The sequence below is a fragment of the Sander lucioperca genome, chromosome 1 (genome assembly GCF_008315115.2).
Source record: "Sander lucioperca isolate FBNREF2018 chromosome 1, SLUC_FBN_1.2, whole genome shotgun sequence".
Classification (NCBI taxonomy): Eukaryota; Metazoa; Chordata; class Actinopteri; order Perciformes; family Percidae; genus Sander; species Sander lucioperca.
The window spans coordinates 12,081,839-12,107,791 of NC_050173.1; the positions used below are offsets into that span (position 1 = coordinate 12,081,839).

Here is a 25,953-nt window from a genome sequence, read left to right on the forward strand (position 1 = left end):
TCTTAAGCATGTGCAAAACATGCTCATGGACTTAGGACAGCTGACTCACTCCGCCAGTCAAACGCATTCCAAGGTTTAGTTATAAAATTATCCTTGGTCTGCATTGTCTGTATCTTTAGGACCATTGTCATGGGGCTACTATACAAGAAAGATGTGAACTCCCTCAAACACTCTGTCAGGTGACACTTTAATCTATAATAGTTGTTGTTACATTTAAAAACCAATGGGCTTGAATGGAGCTAGAGGAATGAAGAACAACAAACACTTGCACGCCGCACTGTATGTTTTTCCTTAGAGGTCTTCACAGATCCACTCGATTCCTAGTAACCAAGACCTGACCCAAATTGTATTTAGTCTAATCGTGCTAGTTTGGTTCTGTTGCGTTGCCACAGGTCCACTGGTGGTTTGTAACTAACATTCACTTAAGTCCAAATTTAAGGTACTTAAGGATTTTCTTTTCATGCCACTTCTACTACAATTCTAAGGGAAACATGTTACTTTTTACTCCACTACAATTATTTGACATCTTTTTTTAACTAGTCATATTGGAACTACACAATAATATATACGAGTAGAGCTGAACCAAGTATCGAAGAGTCGCTTGACAGAAAATGTAATTGGCAAATGTTTTGATAATCGATTAAGTCATTTTTTAAAATGCAAAAACATTTCATGGTTCCAACTTCTGTGGGGATTTTGTTTTAATTATTTAGATAATGTTATGTATTTTGAATGAATTTGTAGGTTTTGACTATTGGTTGGACCAAACAGTCATATTGAAGGTGTTACTTTGGGCTTTGGGTAATTGTGACAGCAGTTCTCACTGTTTTCAAAATGTAATATAATCAGAGATTGATCCATAGTGACAATAATCCTTAGTTGCAGTCCTTTATAAAAAATAGTTTAAAAAATTGCTCCACCTCAACCAACTACAACACATAAATGCATGAGTAATAATAATCTAATGATATAGTATAATATATAATATTACAGAATCAGTATTTTCCATGGTAATGGTTTAATCCTGACTAAATACAGACTTTACAGTCGGGGTGTGAATCTTCACTGGTCTCACGATTTGATTCGATTATGATTATCCTGTCAACGACTCGAATCGATTCAATATCACGATGCACCACGATGCGTCATCTCCTCAATATTATTATATATTGCTACACATGGTTTTCATCACCAAATTCAAGCAGTCAGATGTATATGAACTCCCCTTTTTATTGTATATACTCTTATTAAAGACACTTCCTGAATAAAGCGGAGTCCTAACACAACAGACAAAAGGCAAAATAAAAAAAAAAAGCAGCAACAATAATCGAATAGGCAACAATTGATTATGGTCTGTCACTGCATCGATGCAGAATTGTCTAGGTCCGCATCGCGATGCAGTGATTAATTTCAACACCCCAACTTTACAGTACCACAATGAGGAATGTCTGCTACACACGAGCTTCCAACCTCAGCTCAACCCCACTGCTCACCATGGCTAGCGGCACGATGCCGCCCAGGTCCTGCGGTGCCAGGCGGATGAGGGTCGGCACCTCACTGGTCAGGGTGCGGGTGAGCGGGTACTCCACCTGCCACGTCACCTCCCTCCCCCCCGGAGTCATCATCAGCCCGTTCACCTCCAGGTCCACTTGCAGCACTCGCTGGTAGCCTGGTGCCTCCGCCCTGCAAGAGCAGAAATGGAGAAGTTGTGTGTCAGGAGTGGATTTAGATAATAAAAATGGGAAATGGGAGGGAAAAGGAGGTAAAGAAAGATAGGTGGCAATTGGAAAGGCACAAGTGAAAGGATAGCAAGACAGAAATAAGGGGGGAGTCAAAAGGGATGAGAAAGAAACAGGGAAATAGATGAGGTAAAGGAAGGAAAAAGCAAAAAAATAAAACCATGGAATAATGTGGAACAGGAAAGTATGAAGGGAATGAGACATGAGGAAAAGGGGGAAAAGAGAAGCTAGAAAAAGGGTGAGGAAAAACTAGAGCAGAAACAGGGAAGGTTAGGAATCAGGTTAAAGAAGGTGGAAAGAGCGAGAGCTAGAGGGAAAACAAAAGAGAAACTGGTCTTTATCATCCACTAATGGGAGTGAGAAGGGTTGAATAATTAATTGGACATTTTAATCAGGTTTGAAGAAAACATGTAACAAATATTTTATTCATAGGGACTGATTCTGCTGTGTTACATGCAGATGTTGCACAGGGATATGCTATTTTTAAGCAACGTATCCTTCATCTCACAATATGATATGAAACTATAATCGCGGCGCTATTGCAATTCATTGTCACATCCACACAGAACCATGATGTTGGCAAAAAAAGCAATTTATTTTTTCCTCTTGCAATATGGAGCTTCTCTTGCAGAGATTCCCAGGGCCGAGCCAATCATTTTCTCTCAGCTGATGGAGATGCAAACAAAGCAGAAAAAACAATGAATGCAAATATAAAATCCTCCAAACTCATTTGATTTGTGGAGCGCTAGGTTTGATCAAGCTGCTGCCTCTCCCTCAGGTGTTCTTTGTCACAGTCCAAACTCGACGCAACACCTTTTTACAACCACCGCACACAGATACGCATGCTGTCCTGAAAAATACAATTCACACTTGGGGATCTGGAAGGGGCTCACGTAGGTAAACATTCGCGTTGTGTAACACGACTTCTTACAGATTGCAGTAAAAACAAAAGTTAAAGGCAAGAGAAAGTATATGCATGTGTCTTAGGCTTTGGTATGAAGTTATTTTTTAATGTATACCATACTCTTTTAATTCTGTCCCAAGCAGTATGTTGTTTGGTTGCCGCGCAATTAAAACAAGCCTGGAGAGAGCCCCAACTAATTGTGAGGAAGGGGGGTATAAGATCCAAGGTTTTTCTTTAACATATATTTGGACAAGCTTGTATTTCACCCCTTTCACCAGCTTGTATTTATGTGTTTGCACGAAAGACGCTAGCCTCACTTCAAAGTGCAGATTTAAGGACCTACTCTGGTAGAAAACTGTAAGAGAAAACTGTTTTGGAAGCTGGAAATCAGTGTGGATGAAAACAGCTTGAATAGGATTTCTGGGTCAAGAGGAAAGGTTTTTCTGTTTCAGTTGGTAATATTCTGAATTATACTAATGTCTTTCCAAAGGCCACTGAAAAGCTTTGGCTCAGAATATCGGTGTGCATCTGGCCACACAGTGAGTGCTGTTGAGATATAATTCTGTTTGAACACGGAGGAGTTATACAGGTATACTGAGGTGTAATACATCACAGTTGATGATATTTTGGATGAATTTATCCTACTAACACTAAACGTAATCTTCTGTGCCATGGACCTCCATTGTTTTTGAAAGCAATTAAAAAACACATCAATCCAACACATTGTTGCACTGTGCAACATGTTTCTTTGTTCTATAAACATGGGCACTGCAATTTATTTTCAGATGCCACATACACCCAACTGTTGCCTTAAATACTCAGCAGAGCACCAACTGTGTATTAATCTGCCTCTGAAAATAGTCCCCAACAAATGCAATATGTACTCCTGTTTGAATAATGCTAGCTAAAACCTACAGTGGCCAGGTGTTTTTTTAACATCATTGTATGGGCATTTTAGGCCTTTATTTGATAGGACAGCTTAGACATGAAAGGGGAGGGAGAGGGGGAAGACATGCAGCAAAGGGCTGCAGGTCGGAACCAAAACTGCGGCCACTGCGGCGAGGACTGAGCCTTTGTACATGGGGCACACGCTCTACCAGGTGAGTTACATAGGCGCCCAGTTGCCCAGCTGTTTAAGGAAATTACTGCGCCTTCTTGAAAAATGAAACTATACATTTGTTTTTAAAGATTTACATTTTCAGTAGGAACAAATTGGCATGGGGCTAAGGCAGAATCTGGAAGTCGGAAAGTATTGAGAGACAGGTTCTCCAACACATTGTTGGTTTTGGTCTTTTAATGGGTCCCCAGTTGGATTTTAACTGGTAATGCTTCTATTCATGGTCGGGGTCTTAACCCCTAATTTACAGGGGTGCCCTTAATGGAATGTGTGGACTGTTTGGAAAATATAAAATAATGCCAGCCTTATCCTTTAATGTTTATTGGCCAACATTTTTCAATATACAATCAAGACATTCCATCCATCTTTTGGAAATGTCTCCCACACTCTCCCTAACCCTCCCTCTCAATCCCATCTTCCCCCAACAATTCCCACTTTATTTACATTTACTTACTGTACAAAGTACTTTAGCAATAAATAAATCCAAAATCTGCTAAGGGATTTATTAACTAGTCAAAAGCATTGCCAAATATTCCTGCAAAATTAGTTTTGATGACATAACCAAGAAAAACATGAAATAACTGTTACATGAGAAAAATGATGTTTACACTTTTTAAACCATGTTTTCATGGGATGCCGTTTACAAATGTCTAGGCAGATTTGTTCTCTTTGAAATCCATTTCCTTTTCATCAAAGTTAGACATCAAATGCAAAATGTAGTAACTGCTGAGAGCAAATATCTCACACAACACGTACTTGCAGTTCCGTATATGTAGTTATATGTTAATTTTAGGTGTTTGGCTGCGGACCATGAATATCAGTCACTTGCCGAAGCTCAAGTCCGTCCATCGCTCTCTTTTCCTTTTCAGTTTCTTTCTCGGACAGAAATTCAGAGTGCAACAGAGCCACAGTGGGGTCTGCTGCTGGGCTCAGGGGTAGTGACTGCACTGATTATGTGCTTTACGCTTATGGTGTACAATTACAGCCAAATCAATTATCTGCAACAGACAGTTGTGCTTAACAAAGAAGCAAACAATCAGGGCTTTAGTGCTGAACACTACAATACAACTCCTCTTCGCTCTCTATTTAATCTGTCGTTTTGTGTTGTCTTTATTGTGTCTTTTTCTTGTCTTTGCTCTTTTCCTTTTCCCCCTCCCTACTGCAGTGTTTTATTGCTCCCAATAGAGGGCATTCCGCTCTCTCTCTCTCTCTCTCTCTCACCCTCACCCCTTCAGCCAGCGTGTGTTTGGGATGATAAATGTCTGCAGCCCACTGGTCTGAGAGGTCTGCCTACTTTCTCCATGTCTCATTATAAACATAACTGCACTGTGTGCCCTTTTCTCAGCGAGATTACCATACAATTTAATACGCTCACTGGCAACTATCACTTCTCCTGCCATGAGGTGGACGCAGAGACTGAGACAAAACACAGTGGAAACAGGGCTAAAAGGGCTACAATAAAAGCCAAATGTCTACTGGGATCACAGAACTGACTGTGCCACTACAAAAGTGAACAGTGACAATGGTATCATAGCAGCTTTGTTGTGTTGAAATGAGGTGGAAAATCGGTCATGTCATTTTGAGGAGGCTTTTGAGGTATCTCCATTTGTCAGTCCTATTGTTGGGTGTGAAAGCACAAACCGAAAAGGGTAAAGTGAATCCACTCAGAGGAAACTGCGCACACTTTAAATTCTGTAAGATACATTTCAAACACACCCTTGTTGTAACAAAGGGGCTCTGAGCGGTAAGAAGTGGCATAACAGCAAAACAAAATGACACAAATGAAATTCCCTTTTTTTTCTCCAAAACAGGAAAATAAAAGTGGAGCTTAGCACAACACAAAAGCCCTGTTAAACATACAGGCATGTTTTTCCTCTTTTCACTCTTAACACCTCTGTTGGTATCTGGCTCTGAGAAAAGGTAGAGAGAGAACAAGTCTGCTGTCTCTTTTGGAGACCCGTGGGGGTTCCTTTCATGCACAGCAGTGATTTGGTTAGCACTGACAACAATGATACATCAAAGACTTGAATCTATTTCGCTACAGTGAATCGACAGCGAGTCCAACAATAGAGGGAGACGGAGTGAGACAGTTTGTGTGTGTCTGTATAGTATGTTTGTACGCACTAATACCTCAAAGTGCTCCATTCAGGTAAAAGTGGGTACATTCTTGTCAATTATGGGAGCCAGAAGACTACAGGATTTACTTCATGGTCAACAACTCGTTTTTTCAGTCAGTATGTGGGACATGCTGTACATAAACTCACTGGCAGAAAAAAAGGTCGCCCACGACTGCACGTTTTGTGTGGTTAGATTTCTGTGGTGAATTTTCCTGCCAATGGGAATTTGTTTGTTTGATGTGCTGAGGATGGGCTGTTTGTGTTTGTGACATTTCACACACAGTTTTCTGTGTGTGTGTGTGTGTGTGTGTGTGTGTGTGTGTGTGTGTGTGTGTGTGTGTTGGCCGTGAGTCAGACCAATGAGAGAGTAGGACATCTGTGTGAAAGTGCATTCCAAGAAAGATGTTTTAAGAAGATGCATACCAGCGATTGATGTCCAACCTGCAATGACTGAAGACATTTTTCAGATTTTATCTAGCTCACTCTTTGTTGCTGTTAATCTAGCCGCAGATGGTTTATTTGCCATAAGCCTGTAAAGGTCTCCTGTTGGCAAGCTTGATATGTTCCACTAGATATATTTGTTGTCTCTGAATTACAGGCTGTTTTGACTTCAAAGCAAGATGGTTTTCAGTCTGAAAATATTTTTGTCATTATTAGTTAGATTTGTATTTTATTTCAATCATCTGTCAGCGAACAGTGCCCATCACAGTTTCCCAGAACTCAAGGTGATGTCTGTTTGTTTTGTCCAAAATTCACAGATATTCAATTTATAATGATACAAAACAGAGAAAAGCAGCAAATACTCAAATATAACAGGATGTGTGTGTGTGTGTGTGGCATTTTAGCTTAAAAAATTACCTTGAAATTTTCAGTTTCAGCACACTTTTTTTCCTTTAGCACGTAGACTTCTTGGTGCCACACATTTCTAGTGGGTCATAAGTGATGATTGAGAGGGACTGTTGTTGACTGACTGTGTTTTACTGAAGAAGATTCAACACCGGGATGTAACAATCTGCAGCTGCCGTCGGAGAAACAACGCAGACGGTGCGTTCAATGAAACTGGTAAACTACAGCCTCGTGGTGCATTTGAAGTTATTGTAAATGTCCATTTCCCATCTGGTGGTCGTTTTTGTCGTTCAACAGCAATTTACTAGTGAAATAAGTTATTGTTATTGTTATACATTATTATTAAATCATTTCATTTTGACCATATGGCCTTAGCAATAAACAAGCCGTTCTTTAATGTCACCGACTGTTGTTTAGTACCCTTTTTTTGTCTTTTCTTTTTTTACTTTCTTAAAAAGTATCGGTTCAGGCACCGTTAATTATGTATGCGATTAATTAATCACAGAGTATGTCATTAATTAGATTACATTTTTTTAATCGATTGACAGCCCTAAATAAGATATGACGAGTTAATCAGCAAAAATGATTTTATCTTTTTTGAATTCTTTGGACAGAACCAGGCTAGCTGTTTCCCCCTGCTTCAGTCTTTATACTATACTTAGCTGATTGACTCTTGGTTTTAGCTCCATATGTACAGACATGAGCGTGGCATTGATCTTATCTTACTCTCGGCACAAAAGTGAATAAACGCACATCCCAAACTTGTTGAACCATTCCTTTAATGGAATTCTCATTGTGCAGAGAAGATGTTTTGGTCAGATGTAATTACTGTTCTTTCTTGCTTTCTGAATGCTCTGTATGTGGTGACACGGATGATTTGCTTTTGCAGCTGTTTCAATTATTTGTAGTTCACTTACCCTCCAGCTGTGCAGCTAAGTGTTTTCTGTATTTGGAGTCCGATGTCTCGCAAACAAATACATCGAGATTCTCATTAGTTGGAAGACCTCACAGGAAATCGAATAATATCTCTAATGAGTGAAACCTTGTGCCAACAGGAGCTCCATCTGCTGCATACTAAAGTGTAGTTATAAAGGTCACTGTGCATTAATAGTGGAGACTACTTCTGACTACGGTTGTTCATCCCGATTGTGTGCGTAATGAGGTCTTTTAGCCTGATGTATTTGGGGGTCATTAGAATATAATTATTAAAAAATTTGGATGTGGTGTAGGAGAAACCATAGTGTGTGTGTGTGTGTGTGTGTGTGTGTGTGTGTGTGTGTGTGATTTGTATTTTATTTCAATCATCTGTCAGCGAACAGTGCCCATCACAGTTTCCCAGAACTCAAGGTGATGACTGCTTGTTTTGTCTAAAATTCACAGATATTCAATTTACAATGATAAAAATCCCACGGGAGTCCAGCCTCCTCTCTAATGAGTTTCACTATCTCAGGTCTAATATCTATCTCTTCTCCCTGATGATTCTAATGACATCCTATGGAAACCAGGGGGTGATTGAGACTGTGTGAGTAAAACATCTCAATCGCCCCCTGGTACCCCTCATTTCAGGTAGTTCTGATCACGTTGATGTTCAAGTGTTATTTGATGCTAAAAAAAACGGGGTGAAACGTCGTCATTAACAGCTGTGATTGATCGGGTGTATGGGCGGGACTTCGATACCAATGCCTCACTACTACGTAGAATTTGACTCCAAAATTACAAGATGGCAGTGACCATATCTGGAATATTTTGGCTACACTTTTGAATCAAGTGAAGATGCAACGTCCATCTTTATATACAGTCTTTAATTGAAACTAGCAGAAATGGCTGCTGACATTCCTCCTCTATCGCACTGGTGAGCAGCAGACCTGAGACGCAACTGAAAGTGAGTAGTAGTAGTAGTTTGGAGAAGGTTGTTTCAGGCCAGTTATTCAGTCAGCAGGGCCTTCGGAGGCCCTGTGGGGCTTTAGAGGATTGAAGAACCACATCTCTTATTCATCGCAAAACAACTAAAATGAGCAAAATTCTCCCCCAAAGACAGCTTAGTGAGCCACGTCACAGCTGTTAGTAAATGTACGGCCCTCATAAAACACTTGCACTCTAATCCTAACCTTGTGCTGTCTGGGGGGGCTGGTGGCTCTCCATCCAGTGATGCCTGTTTTATCTGTGTGGAATGGATGCATTTATGGAGTGATAAACATCGACAGATGACAGACAGATAATGAAAGAGATCATAAAATGAAACCATGTCAAGAGGCAGATGAAACGTAAAATAACCAATTTATGTACACATGGAGATTTCCCCCTGGATCTATCAAACCTGCGACGTCAGCCCTGTCCTTGTCAGTACAGATTAGTTTGCCTTCACTGTTGGCCCGCAGAGTGCAAAAGGGGTGGGGATGTGGAGGGTGAAAAAGCTGAAAGAGATTTAATGCAGTTCTTCTCCCAAATTGCCTTTTGTGGTCTGCTTTTTCTTCAATGTTTTTTTAAATAACCCCCCTCTGTTTTTTTCTGTTTTCTCTGCATCTTGCCTCTCTCAACTGTCTCTATATTCTCTCTTTTTCTGTGCCGTAATTTTCCTAAATTCCTCTCAAACAGTGTGTGAAATGAGAGGATTTGGGCTTCCTGAATGAAACAGATGTGGCTTCATGCATCAACCAATCAAAAGGCAGTGTCGCCACTCTACACTATATCGCACCAAAAGCCAATCAGAGCCTTAAACAGCGGCTGAGAAAACATTTCCCGGAAAATTGGATATGTCAACATGGTAAAAAAAAAAAAACTCTACTGTGAGCTCATCTTTTAGGAGTTGACTCTAAGTCAGACCATGTCCAGAAAAGGCGATCTCAGAGCAGTGAGTGAGCTTTTTTGTTTTACCCATATGACCAAAATCATCAGTTCAAATTGTACGTATTAAATAAGTATTTACAAACTATCTCAACTTTTTGGAAAAAAAGAATCTGTTAAAAAAATTAAATAATAGCATGGGTATTTTTTTCTTCTGAAATACACTTCGTATCACATAGCAACAGGGTGCCTGGAAATGTATATGAATTGATTTAAAAAACAAAACAACATATTAAGGGAATGTTTCAACTGTCTCCTCAAAATGTAAACCCTTGAACAAAAATGGCAAAGACCTTCACCATCAAACTGATGCATTTCACAAACAATCCTGTCTCATAAATATTCTGTTCATATGCAACTAAACATAAATGTAGCCCATATTATGTTTTTCTATCAACATAATGGGGTTTACTTTGAAAATGTTAAAAATGTCAACACGTTTTATTTCCATCACTTTCGTCCAGACTGAAATGCCTCAACAACTACTGGATGGATTGCAATGAAATGTTTTACGCATATTTGAAGTGCCCAGAGGATTATTCCTTTTGACTTTGGTGATCCCCTGACTTTCCCTCTATCACCACCAGCAGGTCAAAGGTTTCACTTATTCTGGGAAATATTTCAATCTACTAGATGGACTGACACAGAAATGTTCATGTTCTCCCTCAGCATGAACTGAGATCAAATTTGGTGATCCCATAACCTTCCCTCTACTGTCATTATCAGGTTAAAATGACAATGTCTCCAATACTTATATTATTATATACATACTGGTTTATGACCAAATACCTGCAAAACTGACATTCCTATCAGCCTCCGTTGTACTTTGCATTTAAAAAGCAAATGTTAGCAAGCAAACACACTAAAATAAGATGGTGAACATGGTGAACCTTACACTTGCTTAACATCTGCATGTCACAGATGTCACAGAGTAACCTAGACCTAACACAGACACAGGATACAAAATGATCATATGTACGCCAAACCATCCATTCTGTACTCCAATGGTTTTAGATCTGCAGTATAATAAGGCCACACTTCAAATTTAGAAAAACATTGCCTGTCAGTGTAATCAATGGGGCAGTTACGGTTCCTTTACATTACATTACATGTCATTTAGCTGACGCTTTTATCCGAAGCGACTTACAATTGCTATATATCAGAGGTCGCACACCTCTGGAGCAACTAGTGGTTAAGCGTCTTGCTCAGAGACACATTGGTTGATGTATCACAGTGGGAATCGAACACAGATCTCCAACACCAAAGGCAAGGCAAGGCAAGGCAAGGCAGCTTTATTTGTATAGCACATTTCAGCAACAGGGCAATTCAAAGTGCTTTACATGAAAACAGATTAAAAAATTTAAAACAGATAAAATACGAGAATATAAGTTACAGTGCAGTATAAGAAATTAAACATTGAAGAGCAGTTAAACAGTTAAATATATAAAAGCAGATAAAATAGGAATTTCTCTTTATATGCTTATATAGATTGTCATACAGTGTCAACAGTGCAACTTCAGTATAAGAAATGAACAGTTATTTAAAGAAAGGCAACATCAAAAAGATATGTCTTCAGCCTTGATTTAAAAGAACTGAGAGTTGCAGCAGACCTGCAGTTTTCTGGGAGTTTGTTCCAGATATGTGGAGCATAAAAACTAAACGCTGCTTCCCCCTGTTTAGTTCTGACTCTGGGGACAACAAGCAGACCTGTCCCAGACGACCTGAGAGGTCTGGGTGGGTCGTAGCAGATCAGAAATGTATTTTGGCCCTAAACCTTTTAGTGATTTATAAACCAGCAAAAGTATTTTGAAATCAATTCTTTGAGGCACTGGAAGCCAGTGTAGAGACTTCAGAACTGGAGTGATGTGATCCACTTTCTTGGTCTTAGTGAGGACTCAGCAGCGTTCTGAATCAGCTGCAGCTGTCTGATTGATTGTGTGTGTCATATCCACTGCGCCATCACCACCACACTGGTTCCTCTGAAATGTATAGGCCTAAACAAACTAGCAGTATATAAACAGATTGTGTAGGAGACAGGGATGTTCACATGTTCACAGTTTCAGTGGTTTAAAAAATTGTATCCCTCATATGGTCTCACTAATGTGCTGTTAGGTATAGACTACATACATGTGCATACATTTGCAATTATACTGATTATCAATGGCAAACAGGGTATACCACAGCTAGTTTCTATCAAAAAGCTTTTAACCTCTGAAAACAGAAATAAATGCAGCCTCTGTAAACTCTTTGACTATTAGTGTTTACTTGTACTGTATCTCTGATTCAGCTATACTGTAGTGCGAGATTAAAGAATTTGCAGAGGTGAGTGGAAATTAGTTTTTCTTCCAGTCTCTCTGGATATGGAATATCGTGAGAGAGTGAATTGCTTGACAATCAAGGCGTTGAAAGCCCACCCAGTACCACCATCAGCTTTTAACGGCTGGGCAACTGCTGGTGGTTACAAGCCTCGCTTCAGACAGTGAATACTATACAACACAATCAATCAGCGTATAAACACCATCTTCTATCCCCTTATTGATTTCTGTGAGCTGTAGGAGTGTTAGTGAAATTCTCCAGAGGGCTATGGTGCTCATCCTCTTATCCTGGACAATAAGATCAACTCAGTGTGACTGGCTAATTCCCCCCACCGCAGAGTTTAAACTCTCCACCAGAATTGACACGTCTTCTTCTCTGCCTTGTTACTCACACATCTACACAAATGTGACAAGGGATTAGATCAAGTTTTTATTATTTGCCTCTCAGTTGCTGCCTGCTACTGTTGAATCTCATGAGGTCCATGATTTTAGGCTTTTATGTATTGCAGCCTGAGAGGTATCTGTTTGATCGCACTTGCTGGAGTTTTTCTTTTATGTTTCTGTCTTTACATCTCTCTTTTTGCTTTTTGCTTACCACTCTCCTGGCTTCATTCATTACCCCTTCCTTTTCATTTCTTTGAGTCGTTCTATCTCTCAATGTGGGAACAGAGGGAATTTGCCATGTGATCACCCCAGCCCTCCCCATTTCACTTGTCTTTCCTCTTCTTCTCTTATAGGAGCTTCAGAAGATATATGTAGTTGGAACATCTATACAGACAAGCCCAAACAGAGCATTTGAATGAAACATATTTTTTACCTCTGCTCTCTACTGCCACTGATGTTCTGGACTCTAGCAAGACAATACAGTGTACATCATTGGTCTTTGGGGTGTGTCAACTTGAAAAAAAGATTTCGTCAACTCAGTGCTAGCCACAAGGCGTATCAATCATTTCACTGATACACAGTGTTGAACGTGTCAGTTTGCAACTAATGAACAGGAACGTGAGCGTCGTTCACTCTAGCGACGGTAATGGCCGTCACACACCGTGTTGTGCGGCACCTAAGGATTTACAGCACCTGGCAGCGATATTTCTTTTTTTTTTAAGGATGAAGAAGGCATTACCAACTCTGCCTCTGATTGGCTCACCATTGTATTTTTTTACCCTAAAGCTGCCTACATATGACCTGCGGTAAAACCGCTCTGAGCTGGCTGTGCCATTGTTTTCCATTGGGGAGAGAGGTGCTGCTCAACTAGGCTTCTAAAGAACTGTGAACAAGAACTAATTCATTTTAATTGGTCTTAACTTAACTTTAAACTAGCTCTTGTTAAGTGTGAACTTGCACAAAACTGCTGATACATTCCTGTGAGGGTCCTTCTTTTCCATGTTGATAGGACTTACATTTACTTTATAGACTGACTTTGGAAAGCCTTTTGGATCATTCTAAATTAGAGGCGAGAGTGTTTGCTTTTGTAGATGGTCGTGCCACTCTGCATTTATTCAGCATTAGCAGTGCAGGATTTTTCAGCACATTTCCTTAGGGGGTGTAATGGTGAAACAGTGACTTAATACAGAAACAGGCCAAATACTAGTATGTTGAATACAGGCTGCCAAGTGGCAACAACTGTGACTGAATGTTGGAACCACTGAGATGCAGATGCCTCTAGCTGCGAGCCTCAAAGTGTGACTTGACTGTGTTAAAGTTTTAGTGGAAATTATTGCTCAAAATGGTTGCTCAACATTGTGCAAACCATAAACACATACTACGCCATGTCACAGTGTCCATATTTTCCTACAGTTCATGTATGGGCATGTGTTCAACAATCAAAGATCCAATACACTGGAGTGCACAATGTGGGGGGTATTTATGGACAAGTACGATCGGCAATATGACGACATAATGATGAGTGTTAATAAATCATTGCTAGTTACATGGTAATGTAGTAAGTCCTCTGGCTATCATGTAAATGAAGTAGCTGTGGGGAGTAGTTTCCTGAGGAACTCCTATTTTTATTAATGTTGAGTGGTGGACACTGGCAGTGTACTTACCAAGAGGTTTTGTGGCACACAGACATTCCCTGGTATTTTAGCTAAACATGGCGTATACGTGTGTAACTACTATAGCTGTAAGTTTGTAACTTTTGGCTGATTTTACTTACAGTGTAACCCTGCTTGGTAACAACCTGAGAAGAGGTTAAATGGAAATGTACATAGTAAAAATGTAATTTCTTTTAGCATATTGCACAGTTCCTGATAAAGAGCATTACTGCTCAGTAATTCTACCCCGGTTAAATAGAGGCTAAAACGACTAATAACACATTTATGCATTTATATGCACTGATGCAAATGTTTTGCATGATCAACCTCTCATTTGGATCTTTGTTTTTTTCTCTCTTAAATTTCTGTTGCCAGAGTTATATTCTCAACTGTGGTCACCAGAAGAGGACCTTGTTTACTGTAAAATGCAGAAACTCATGTGGGATTTTCTTTGAATACTGCAAAAAAGAAAAAACTAAAATATCTACAAAATACCACAAAGGCAGTTCTGGGTGAAAGGAGCCTTTTGTATTTGATAATTCAGTAAATCATATTGAAATGTTTTTTTTTAGGTTAGCCTGATTTGCTGAAGTGCAGTGCCTTAAAGGTTTTTTGGCTCATTGTATTGTGGGTTATTATGCTGTTGGGTCATCACTTTTTTATCTCACATTTTCTTTACTTGTGTCTGACAAGGTAAATCAATATGAGAGCAGCACACATTTCCTCCAGTGGAAGATTTTGGCTTGTGTGTTGTTCTTTTTTCTAATTTTTATCTTCCTTTGTGTATCATTAAAATGGTTTGATAAACTTTCAATGCATTTTTTTCAAAAATATCACTAAATAGTGGACCTTTTAGGCTTGCTTTGGATTGCTGTCTCAATAAAATCTACCAGAATCTTTTTTCTATTTTCAGGATTTTACATGCATCATCAATTCAATGTGCACTTTTATATGCAGGCTTTACCAAGGTATGTTTTGTTACCTTGAACCGATCCAATTTAATCAGTGACACCTGCAGAATTTGTGACTGCAAGTCACATACTCTGAGGTAAATTGAATATAAATTACAGGCAAGAATCGGGCATGCATGTGCAGGCACCAATACAAACCTAAACAAACAAACAAACTGCTCCCTGGTTCAGTTTATTAGATTGGTGTATCTGGACAGGGTTAATAAGAATGCTGGCCCCACCATGACCCCTTGCTGACCTGAGCCCTTATTCCTGCTCCCCTGCCTCATTAATCTGTCAAATAAACAGAGCCCTCTCCTCCTCATCCTCTGGATGAGGGAGGGAATTGATGAGAGAGGGAGAGGCACACAGTTGCTTATTTTGCCATCACTTACATTTCTTTCACTCTTGTGTTTAACACAACAGTTGAGCAAACAACTGTCGAAGGTGATAGTCTGTGGATGTGCCTCTAACCCCAACCCTTCTCACCTACACACACACACACACACACACACACACACACACACACACACACACACACACGATAATTTGCAAACAAACTGAATAGATCTAAGCCAAATTGCATTTACCCCTCATGATAAAAATGACCCATTTAGCCTATACATTTTTTGTTTGTTTCCAATTTAGTGTTAATTCTAGCATTAAGCTCATTCTATTAGGGCTGCAACTAATGATTCATTTCATTGTCAATTAATTATTATTTTCTTGGTAAATTGATTAATTGTTAGGTCTTTGAAATGTCGGAGTGATGTCTTCAGATTGCATGATTTGTGCGACCACGATCCAAAACTTACAATCGTATATGACAAAGCACAGCAGCACATCCTTATACTTTAGATGAGAGATGAAACCTGCAAATTACATTTTTGCATTTAATCATTTATTAACATAGTCGCAGATTGTCTTTTAACTGACAAACCAATAATCAACTATCCGGTGCAGCTCTACATTCTAAACATTGTGTTTAAATTATTGGTGAGTGTCTGTGTGCTGGAAATCCTTTGACAAGTCCTTGCAGTACCTCAGATATGAAATACACCTCAAAGAGAGCTCTAAAGCATTATCAGGAGCCAAGGATTCAGCGGATGATTTATTAGAAGATGTGGATCAGAGGGTGTGAGCCGAGGGTCCCAAGGCCAATAGGCCTGCCTTATCAAACACCACCAGGCTCCATGGCCAATCTCCAACTGTGGGCAACTCTCCACCAGCGCTGGCTCTGGTTACTGATAAAAGTCAGATTGAGGAACTACAGATGGGTAGCTGGAGAAATCCCAGTTCCTGGGCACTGCCAAGGTGCTCTTAAGCAAGGCACTGAACCCCACCGAATAAAAAGTTTAAATTATTATTATTATGACGAATAGGGGGGCATCCTTATCTGATTTTGGGCTTGTTTAACTCATTACTTTACAACATGGAAAGACCATTTTATAAATGTGGCCCCTGAACACAACAGAGAAAAAAACACAACAAGAGGGACATACTACTGTAGATAACCCGAGATGTTAACCTCCTGTTGGTTTTCAGCTGATTTTATGCATCAGCGCCTTTGGATGCATTACCTGGATAAGCCCCAGAGCCAAGGCCAGATCATAGTCCCAGAGGGCTCAATTGAACACGTTTTACTTCACATGCAGATACTAATTCACTGACATCATGCAGGTCAAGAGTCTTGACTTGAGCTGTTAAGGGTGAAGGCTAGATGGAGGAGAAGGCAGTGCATATCTCTGAGTAGGTGGATGTGGTATAAATCATTCACCCTAAGATTATATCCATCACATGTCATTAGTGGCATTGCGTCCTTTTTGATTTCCATTAATGTTGACAAGTTCAAAGGGAAAAAAAAAAGACGTTTTTTTATTTTGATCTTGTTAGACTAAGGGGGCTGTTTCCTTTTATGGAGCCTTTATGATTACATAATGCATGAGTAGCCCCAGCAACACATAGCACTTGCATGCCACTCATGCAAATTAAATTACATACGATCAATATTATGATCCATCGACGGGTCACATCGTTGCCTGCCTTGCACTGCTGTAGAAATCTTTTTTTAATATAAGGGAGACAGTGAGAAGAGAGCTTTCCACTAATGCATTAGTGGCCCTCCGGGTAAACAGGAAAATAAGATATCTGGATGAATCCTTGAAAGGATTAGGAAACATATTCAAATATTTTTCATACCAAATTGTATGCTACCTGTACCTGTGATAAAACAACTGAAGAAAACAGCAGTTCACAAACATACAAATTAGACCACCTGGGAGGGTAATTGCTTCCTCTCCGCTATCCATTATCTATATCTATATCTATATATATATAGATATATATATACAGTACTTTCAAAAGACCATTCACACATTCAAAGACATGCAGGAAAATGCATGCCCAAGTATACGCACACATAAATGCATCTTATCTCTTTCTTTTTTCATCTCTTTCTCCCACATACAAACATACTCTAACAATCTCAGGTTTTGTGTGTGCTAGAGTTTTTGAACCAGTGTTAATTAAACAGATTACAAGACAGAACTAATCAAAACTGCTACGCTCTTCAAGGCCCAAACTAATGGTGGTATATTTTTTAATTTCCCACTTAATCAATTACACATACATCGCACACACACACATTCCTCTCAGCAGGCAGGTCATTAACATCTGTGCTTCTCACTGATGCATGGAGAGTTCCTCCATTGGAATCAGATTGCACTGAAGGGACCTTGGATTTAACTGCAGTCCCACTGGTCCTGCTTGGTCTGGCCATTGATTGTATGTGTTCGTTGGCCATGTGAGTTAAGCTCGGTGCAATCAGAAAGAACAGCACGAGGCCCCTCTGACCTCTCCCCGTGAACTGAAGAGGACTGAATATCGAACTCCTTTCTATTTCAATCTGCACTCATCATTGTTCTGTCAATTATTCCGTCCCCTAACGACTCTCCGGCATGAAGTAAAGATTCCTTATAGACACATATTCACTAAGCCAAACAATGTACATTTGCATTGCTCACAGTTCATGGGGTGTAGTCAAATGTCAGCACTGAATGAATTCTCATATTACACACACACTGCTGATGTATATAATATTATCACCAGATCCAATGCAGGATTATGAGAGGCCGTATAGGAAGTAATTCATACTTCTGTCTTACACACACTATCCTAATCTTGCATATACACCACTATACTCATACACACGCACTATTATAACCCTGTATGTGAGAGAGTATAGTAGTGTATGTGAGAGAGTATAGTAGTATATGTGAGAGAGTATAGTAGTATATGTGAGAGAGTATAGTAATGTATGTGAGAGAGTATAGTAGTGTATGTGAGAGAATATAGTAGTGTATGTGAGAGAGTATAGTAGTGTATGTGAGAGAATATAGTAGTGTATGTGAGAGAGTATAGTAGTGTATGTGAGAGAATATAGTAGTGTATGTGAGAGAGTATAGTAGTGTATGTGAGAGAATATAGTGTATGTGAGAGAATATAGTAGTGTATGTGAGAGAGTATAGTAGTGTATGTGAGAGAGTATTGTAGTGTATGTGTGAAAGAATAGTAGTGTGTGTGAGAGAGTTTGATTGAAACGGAAGGGAGTTTGATTACTCAGCTCCTGATTGGTTGACAAAGAAGAAGCGGTATTTGACGGTCAAAATCCTGCACTGTCATTATAATAGTTTGGCTGAAGTGGTGCTGTAATGGACAGAGAGAGGCTAACTGAAGCTGTGGGTCTTCTAAATAATATTTTAGGAAATGGTGAGCTATTGTCAACAATGCCTCGACAATTAAATCAAGTCCAACAGAGCTCTGATTCGGAGATGCAGAGATTATTCAGGGGTGGAATTGCTAATCCAGTCAGACCTGGCTCCAGCGCTAGCACTACTAGCTACTTCTAGCTAGCTCAATGGAACACGGAGGACCCCGTTACCAGACGAGACAGCATTTCGGTGGATCGTCGTCGAAATCCAGAAAGAAGTAAGTTGATTAAAAAATAGCCAAGGACCCTTTTTTATTAACGTCATCCTATCTGCAGTATCACCCCAAATTCATGTTAGCATGGTCGTGACGTTAGCGCCGCTAGCTAGTTGCTACCCACATACAACACGGGCTAGCCATTTTCCATTGAAAACACTGCAATATCTCCACTATTGCTAGTTAATATGATCAAGCAAGCTTGAGCAAGCTGTGTGAAATCATTTCAGAAATCAGGTTTCAGAATTAAATCTGCTGTTACATGAGTGAGAAGACACAGTATCTGTCAAGCCCTTTGACTTTGACTAGGAGAAAAAGCTAGCAGCTAGCAGCAGCAGTTATGGAAGCATATTGGTAGTTATAGTAGCTACCCATTGCTGCGCTCCTGTTATTCCATTTCAAACACATTGTAATTTGCTGTTCAATGCGCAGCTTATTGCAGTGTAGTTCTGCATTTTTTGGATTTCGCCTATCTTTGGGTAAGGAGACATCAGAGTAGGCTGTTTACAGCAAAGATAGCGTTAAATGAGAAAGCTCTAGCATCGGCTGGCTAGCTAGCTGAGTTGCAATCATCTGACTGGGTGACGATGTTTAGCCTATCTGTGTGTGTCTTTGAGTACCGTGAAAAGCACTATATAAATAAAATGTATTATTATTATAAATATTAAAAAGTGCAATCCACATGTTTACATAAGTTTATTGCAGTGAATAATAATCTAAATACCACTAAGTGTGGTAAAGCCACATATTTGTTTTTATATTTCTGCAATCAGCACTTTAGTTTGTGTGATTAGTTTCTGACTTTCATATGAATGTTTACACCAGGCTTGGTCAGTGCTCAATATACTACTGTGATTGAAGTAGTTAAACAAAAGATGTCATTCATATAAATTCATGCATCACCTAATTTCATCATCACATCCAGGCCTGGCCTCCAGGAAAGAACAGTTTGTTTAATATATCTAATCTTGTGTTATTCATACTATACAATGATTTATTACAGATTATCTGGCCAGGACTTTGAAACGCATAGAAGACAAAGATCTCTTGGTGGAGGATATCATGTTTCAGGTGGTTCATCGAGTCAGTGGAGCACTTCAAAGGTTTGTGTAACTCCATTTTTTAGCAAACATAATTAACCCTTCTACGGTGTTCATATTTCTGTTACACAGCCAATGTTCCTGGGTCTGGTTTACCCACCACATTATTAGGCTTTTAAATCAATACAGACATAACAATTTATGTAAAAATACTTAACAGAGGTTTACTTAAGCTCAATTACCAATGATATATACATCCTTTATGGTTCATATTTGCCATTTACTCCTGTGAGATCATATGATCATATTCGTTTTTTGTGAGTAAACAAGGAAATTCAATTATAAAAAAGGTAAAAAAAAAAAAAATAGAAACAAGATTTTTGATCATTATTGGTGCTTATTTCTTAGAACTTTTTGCATAATCAAAAACACTGAACTGTCTTGTAAGTCATCCCTTTCATGTGCTGTGTGATAATTTATCCAGTTTGAAAACGGATATTTGTATCTTCTCATGATACATTTTTACAGATTCCGGGAGGGGATGAAGACCCTTGGTGTTCTTGATGCAATAAGAATGCACCCAGATGCTTTCAGACTGCTGTTTTGTCACGAGCCATCCCCACTCACAGCTGCATTTTGGAGGGACTACCTGCTGGATGTTGAGGGTAAGTATTATTGCTAGTTCTTCTTTTCATATGCCCTTCTGTCTGTCTTTGTCTTTCCCTCCTTTTTAAAAGTTTTCTACATGCTAGGTTTAATTTCTTTTTTGGTGTTCTTTGGTGTATTTCTTTTTCAGAGCAAGAGGGACCCTTACAACTTGGGGGTATCCTGGCCTTTGCGACGGGAGCAAATTCAATTCCACCCCTGGGCTTCTCCCCACGACCTTCAGTAGATTTTCTCCATGAGCTGCCCCTCAGACAAGGCCGTCATTTACCCACCACAAACACATGCATTAACTGCCTGCGGTTGCCAGTCCTGAAAAAATTCGAGGATTTCAACGAAACTATGGATTTTGCATTTGGTCAGGAATGACTTCCAAGAACTCCTGAACATACATTATTAAAATCTGTTACTGTTGAACTTGACTAAATTGATGAGGCATTGTTGTCAATAACTCACCATTTCATAATATATTATTAATGTATTGTTTAAACAATTGAAAATGGAATAATCATTTAACTAAAAAGGAAACCATTTTGTTATTTTATTTTATTGTTCAACATTGTGAAGCAGAAATTGTCACTGGCCTTTTATTAATTGCCTTGACACTAATGAACTTGCTCACTGGTAGAGTTCACCAGGCCCAAAAATAATTGAATGCCATGGTTACCGTCATCGGCTAGTGGGTCTACAGTTTCTAGAATTCTGTTCTTAACAGTTTCATTGAAAATAAAGTATTTTTTCTGGAACAACAACATTGTTTGAAGTCTCAAAATATACTGAGGCGTCTTCATTCATTTCAGCGTTGTCACTCCCAACTAAAATGTTCTGCATTGCCTCTGCACTGCCACACGGAATCCGGAGCACGAGCTTGTGTAAAATGATAGAAATTCGGGTCCCGTCGGGTTCGGACAAAGATCTTCAGCTCTACACCAAAGCTTCCCTTTCTGAACACAGTATCAGTGAAAAAGATAGCAATGTTTTCCTCATTACCCTTTACTTCCACAAACAAAAACTGACCTTGAAAAAGAAACTAAATAAGATAAAAATATTTTTTTTTGTCCAACAACGTTGTTTTTGTCCTTAAAGTTTCTGCTGCTTGATTTAAATGTTCCTTGTTCCTCTGAGTTGGTGCTAGCTGTACTTTCAAAGCAGCAAGCCCACCAGATAATGATAATTTAAAATGGCCCCTTTAGCCAATGATGAAGTGAGAATTTAAAGTCTTTCTGATTGATCAAACCAACTTCTATACTCTCTCACACACTATACTTTCTCACATACCCAACTATACTCTCTCTCACATACACTAGTATACTCTCTCACATACACTACTATACTCTCTCACATACACTACTTTACACTCTCACATACACTACTATACTCTCACATACACTAGTATACTCTCTCACATACACTACTATGCTCTCTCATATACACGACTATACCCTCTCATACAAACATGTAAAAGGATTATAATAGTGTGTGTATGAGTTTAGTGGTGTATATGCAAGATTATGATAGTGTGTGTGAGACAGAGGTATGAATTAATTCCTATACGGCCTCTCATACGGGATAATATTATTGCTTATAATAAAAAAAGCTATTATTTTCTAATGATAGGATTTCCATAAGAGAAGCCACATAATAACTTGTCTTGCATTTCGTATGAAGGCTGGAGAAAGTGGGGGAACCTGTCATTGAGATGGGGCGTGAAAGTGATGAGAGCAGGAGAAGATTGCACTCCATAAATGGCCTGAGGCTGTTATTACCATATCTTGAGAACAATCAATTAAATTGGGTTAAAATGTACATGCTGTTTCAGTGCCACTTAGACATGCATAATGGGATCATGAATACGGCACAGCTTCCATATGTGGCACCGAGTGGGGCTCTTTACACTCCTGGGGCCCCAGGTAACCTACAGTATGTGTAATTGAACAAAGCATGCAATATGCAGGGACCAATACCCTCCATGTATTTATTGATCCATGTTTACGGTTCTAGTTTTTTTGCAAACCTCAATTGGTTTAATTAAAAGATAATTTTCTTTTACCGTTCCTTCTATCCCTACTAGGGCTAAAACGTGTTGGAAATTTTCACAATATTAATATGGACATTCATTGCAATATTGCAAATGTTAAAAACAATGAGCTGTGTTTCATCTTTGCTTTTTACCAATGACAAGCAGCTGCGACATGAGCCATATTCTTCACATACCTGCCTGCATTCTTTGCGTGCATATGGAGGACTAACTGCCCCTCTCCCTCTCACTTTTCAAAATTCCATATTTGCCCCCCTTTTCTTACTACTTATGTATACTGACTGTTTTGAGTACACTTAATGTTGTCACGTTTTCAGTGTGAACACACTGCATACGCTAAACCTGCTTAGATTTAGTATGTGGTATGGATTTGGGACACAGCTTAAGAGTCTACAGCTGTGCGAGGATGTACTTTGGCACAGTGATGTTTTAAGCTAAATGCTAATGCCAGCATGCTAACATGCTGACAATAAAAATATTAACATGCAAATGTTTAACAGGCAGTATTCAACCTGTTCACCATGTTAGTTTAGCGTGTTAGCAAGATTTGCTCATTAGAACCAGATTAACATTAGCACTAAACACAAAGTACAACAGAGGTTGATGGGAATGTCAATAGTTTTGCGGGTATTTCATAGAATAAAAAGTCAGAGGTCAGAGTCCGTACAATGTTTATGGTAATCTCTCCAACAGTTCTCGCGAAATTACACCTGAAACCAAATTCGTTACCTACAGTATTGGTGGTTCCAGCGGAAAAAGTCAGGGGATCACCAAAGTTATTAGGAACATGGGGAATAGGGATGGGTACAGTTGACATTTTTATCGGTACCGGTACCTCAGATTCAGTTCCGGTACCCAACGGTACCTTTTTTCGGTACTTTCCCTCTGTAATAACAAAAAATAATTTCCTGTTGTAAAAATAATTCCAAACATATCTATACTATTAACATTTTGATATTTATTTATAACATTTTACACTCAAAACAAAATAAAAATAAAACCTCTCCCTCTCTCCTCCCAAACCCGTCCCTACAACCTATTAAATCAAATAAATATTCATTTCTTACACTGCACTGTAACTTTTATTCTTGTATTTGTATATTATTCTATTTTAGCCTGTTTCATTTTCATGACCGTTTTTAATTGCTCTTATCTTTTATGTAAAGCACTTTGAATTGCCTTGTTGCTGAAATGTGCTATAGAAATAAAGTTGCCTTGCCTTACAACCTCAGCCTGTCAGTCAGTCAACAGGGCACAGAAACCACTGCTGTGCCTGCGTGCGTTTGTGCGTGTTGGAGCTCCGCTCTCTCTCATGCAGAGAGGACAGATAAGCTTGCGCTTACTTGCTCTCAGGTACCGAAATTTGGCACCGTTTGATTTAGCGTGAATCAGTCCACGGTAGTACCGACGTAATTCAGTCGGTACCCAAAAAAGTACAGAGTTCGATACCCAAACCTAATGGGGAACATAAATGTCCGTATAAAACTTCATTGCAATCCATCAATTCATAACCAATCATGTTGAATCGTCGCCCCCCTAAAGACCACTATACATCTCAGCAGGTAATCTCACATAACAATCAAAAAAAGGATATATGATGTAGGCCTACTGGAAGGAAATCTTGCATGAGACAATCTTATCTAACGGCAATCTTTATGGACTATTTACAGTATATGGGAATTGTGGCTTTCTTCTTACCCTGGCATACTGCAGAGTATGCTAATCACTTCAGAATGAAACAAGCTTGGGGTTCCCTTTCCCCTCATTGACGCTTGCTTCCTCTGTTTCGCAGAAAGACCCTTAGAGGCTCATGTCACCTCCCTCAGCAGATGGCTGGGGCAAACGCAGACATGCCTCGATTTCACTGATGCTTCGAACATGATTTCACCAACTGTTTGACAATTTGAATCTTTAACCTATTTTCACACCGGGGCTTTCACACTGAGCAGACTTTCTTCATCAAAGGCTCAGCAAAACTCTTAGACTTTTCATGCAACTTCCCTGCAATATTTGTTGTTTAAAAAAAAATCCTAAACCTATAACAAGTATACAACCGTAATACGTGACAATAGGATGAAACACACACTGTAAAGCATAGCCCACGTTGTTGGCTCAAATTTAATTCCATTTATCCTGGCGTTGTCACTCAGACGTAAGACTGTGGTGTTGTTTTTAGATAGCAGCCCTAAGAACTTTGGTTTACAGGCTTGCATCATTGTGTAGGTGTTGTTAGGCTGTCTTGTCAGTCTTCTAGAGTAAGCCTTACTCCTACTCGCTCACAGCAGGAGTCCTCTCTAGCAACAGCAGACAAACTGAGTGTGGTGGCATGTTTCATGATCCTGTAGACTTTGAAGGTGACAATATTCTGGAGGGTTCTCTTTGTTCACTTGTTTGTTTGTTTGTTTGTTTGTGTGTTTGTATGTGTGTGTGTGTGTGTGTGTGTGTGTGTGTGTGTGTGTGTGTGTGTGTCAGACAGTAGGTGTGACGGGACTCAGCTAATATTTACAATTTTTTGCAATTTTACATGTCAGTCCAGTCTGAATAAGCACCTGAGTCACCCTTTCTGTAATTCGGCAATAGTAGGTTGTACCTATAGGAACATCAACGCATTCTCATGAACGGGTCCGTAAGATATCGTACGAAAATGTATGTTAATACAGCAAAAAAACAAACAAACATGCAATGTTTACGAATTATAGTGCTTAACTTTTCGTAGCTTTTTGAACGAACAGGCTGAGGAACATTTTCGGTACACTAACAACACAGTACAGGTCTGAGTTGAATGCCGTCTCATAACAGAAAAGCTACAGTAGCACAAGGTTAAATATTCAAAGATACTAAATGGCTGTTCTTCTGCCTTTTTATAAGAGCGCTACAATACATTTATCACTTAAAAAAATAAAAGTAATAAAGCATTAACTACTGAGTGGCCAAGGCGCTGAGGAGATTTGTCTCATGTCAGATCAGTCAATAAAATTGTGTTTTCACTGATTTTATTGTCAGACCATCGGTCTCCCTCACTTAAGTTTTAAACTTTCATCAATGCCAATTGCTTATGATTATCCAGCAAATTTAGCATGCAAGCAAGGAGAATATAAATAAATGTCATAATCGTATGCCTTGTCATTTTGTAATACATGAAATATAATATATTCATAATATAGAATGAAGAAATCTGCTGCCTGTCTAAAAAATTATGAAATTACAATTTTGATAATGCTTAAGTGATTAAATGAGAAAATAATCAGACCAGGGGTCTCATTTATAAACGTGGCGTACGACACTTCCCACGCAAAGGTTGTGATTTATAAAAAACAAACTTGACGGGAGAATGTGCGGTCCTCCACGCAAACTCTGACC

At 39.2% G+C, this 25,953-nt stretch overlaps 1 protein-coding gene across 2 annotated transcripts in view; it reads right to left on the reverse strand.

The window, feature by feature from the left end:
- The window catches only part of si:dkey-112m2.1 (transmembrane protein 132C), a 175,839-nt gene that overhangs the window by 41,685 nt on the left and 108,201 nt on the right, over positions 1-25,953 (reverse strand). For both annotated transcript variants that reach the window (XM_031278033.2, XM_031278032.2), the window contains exon 5: positions 1,494-1,683. In XM_031278033.2, the coding sequence (XP_031133893.1) occupies positions 1,494-1,683 (190 nt within the window). The remainder of the gene's footprint in view (positions 1-1,493; positions 1,684-25,953) is intronic.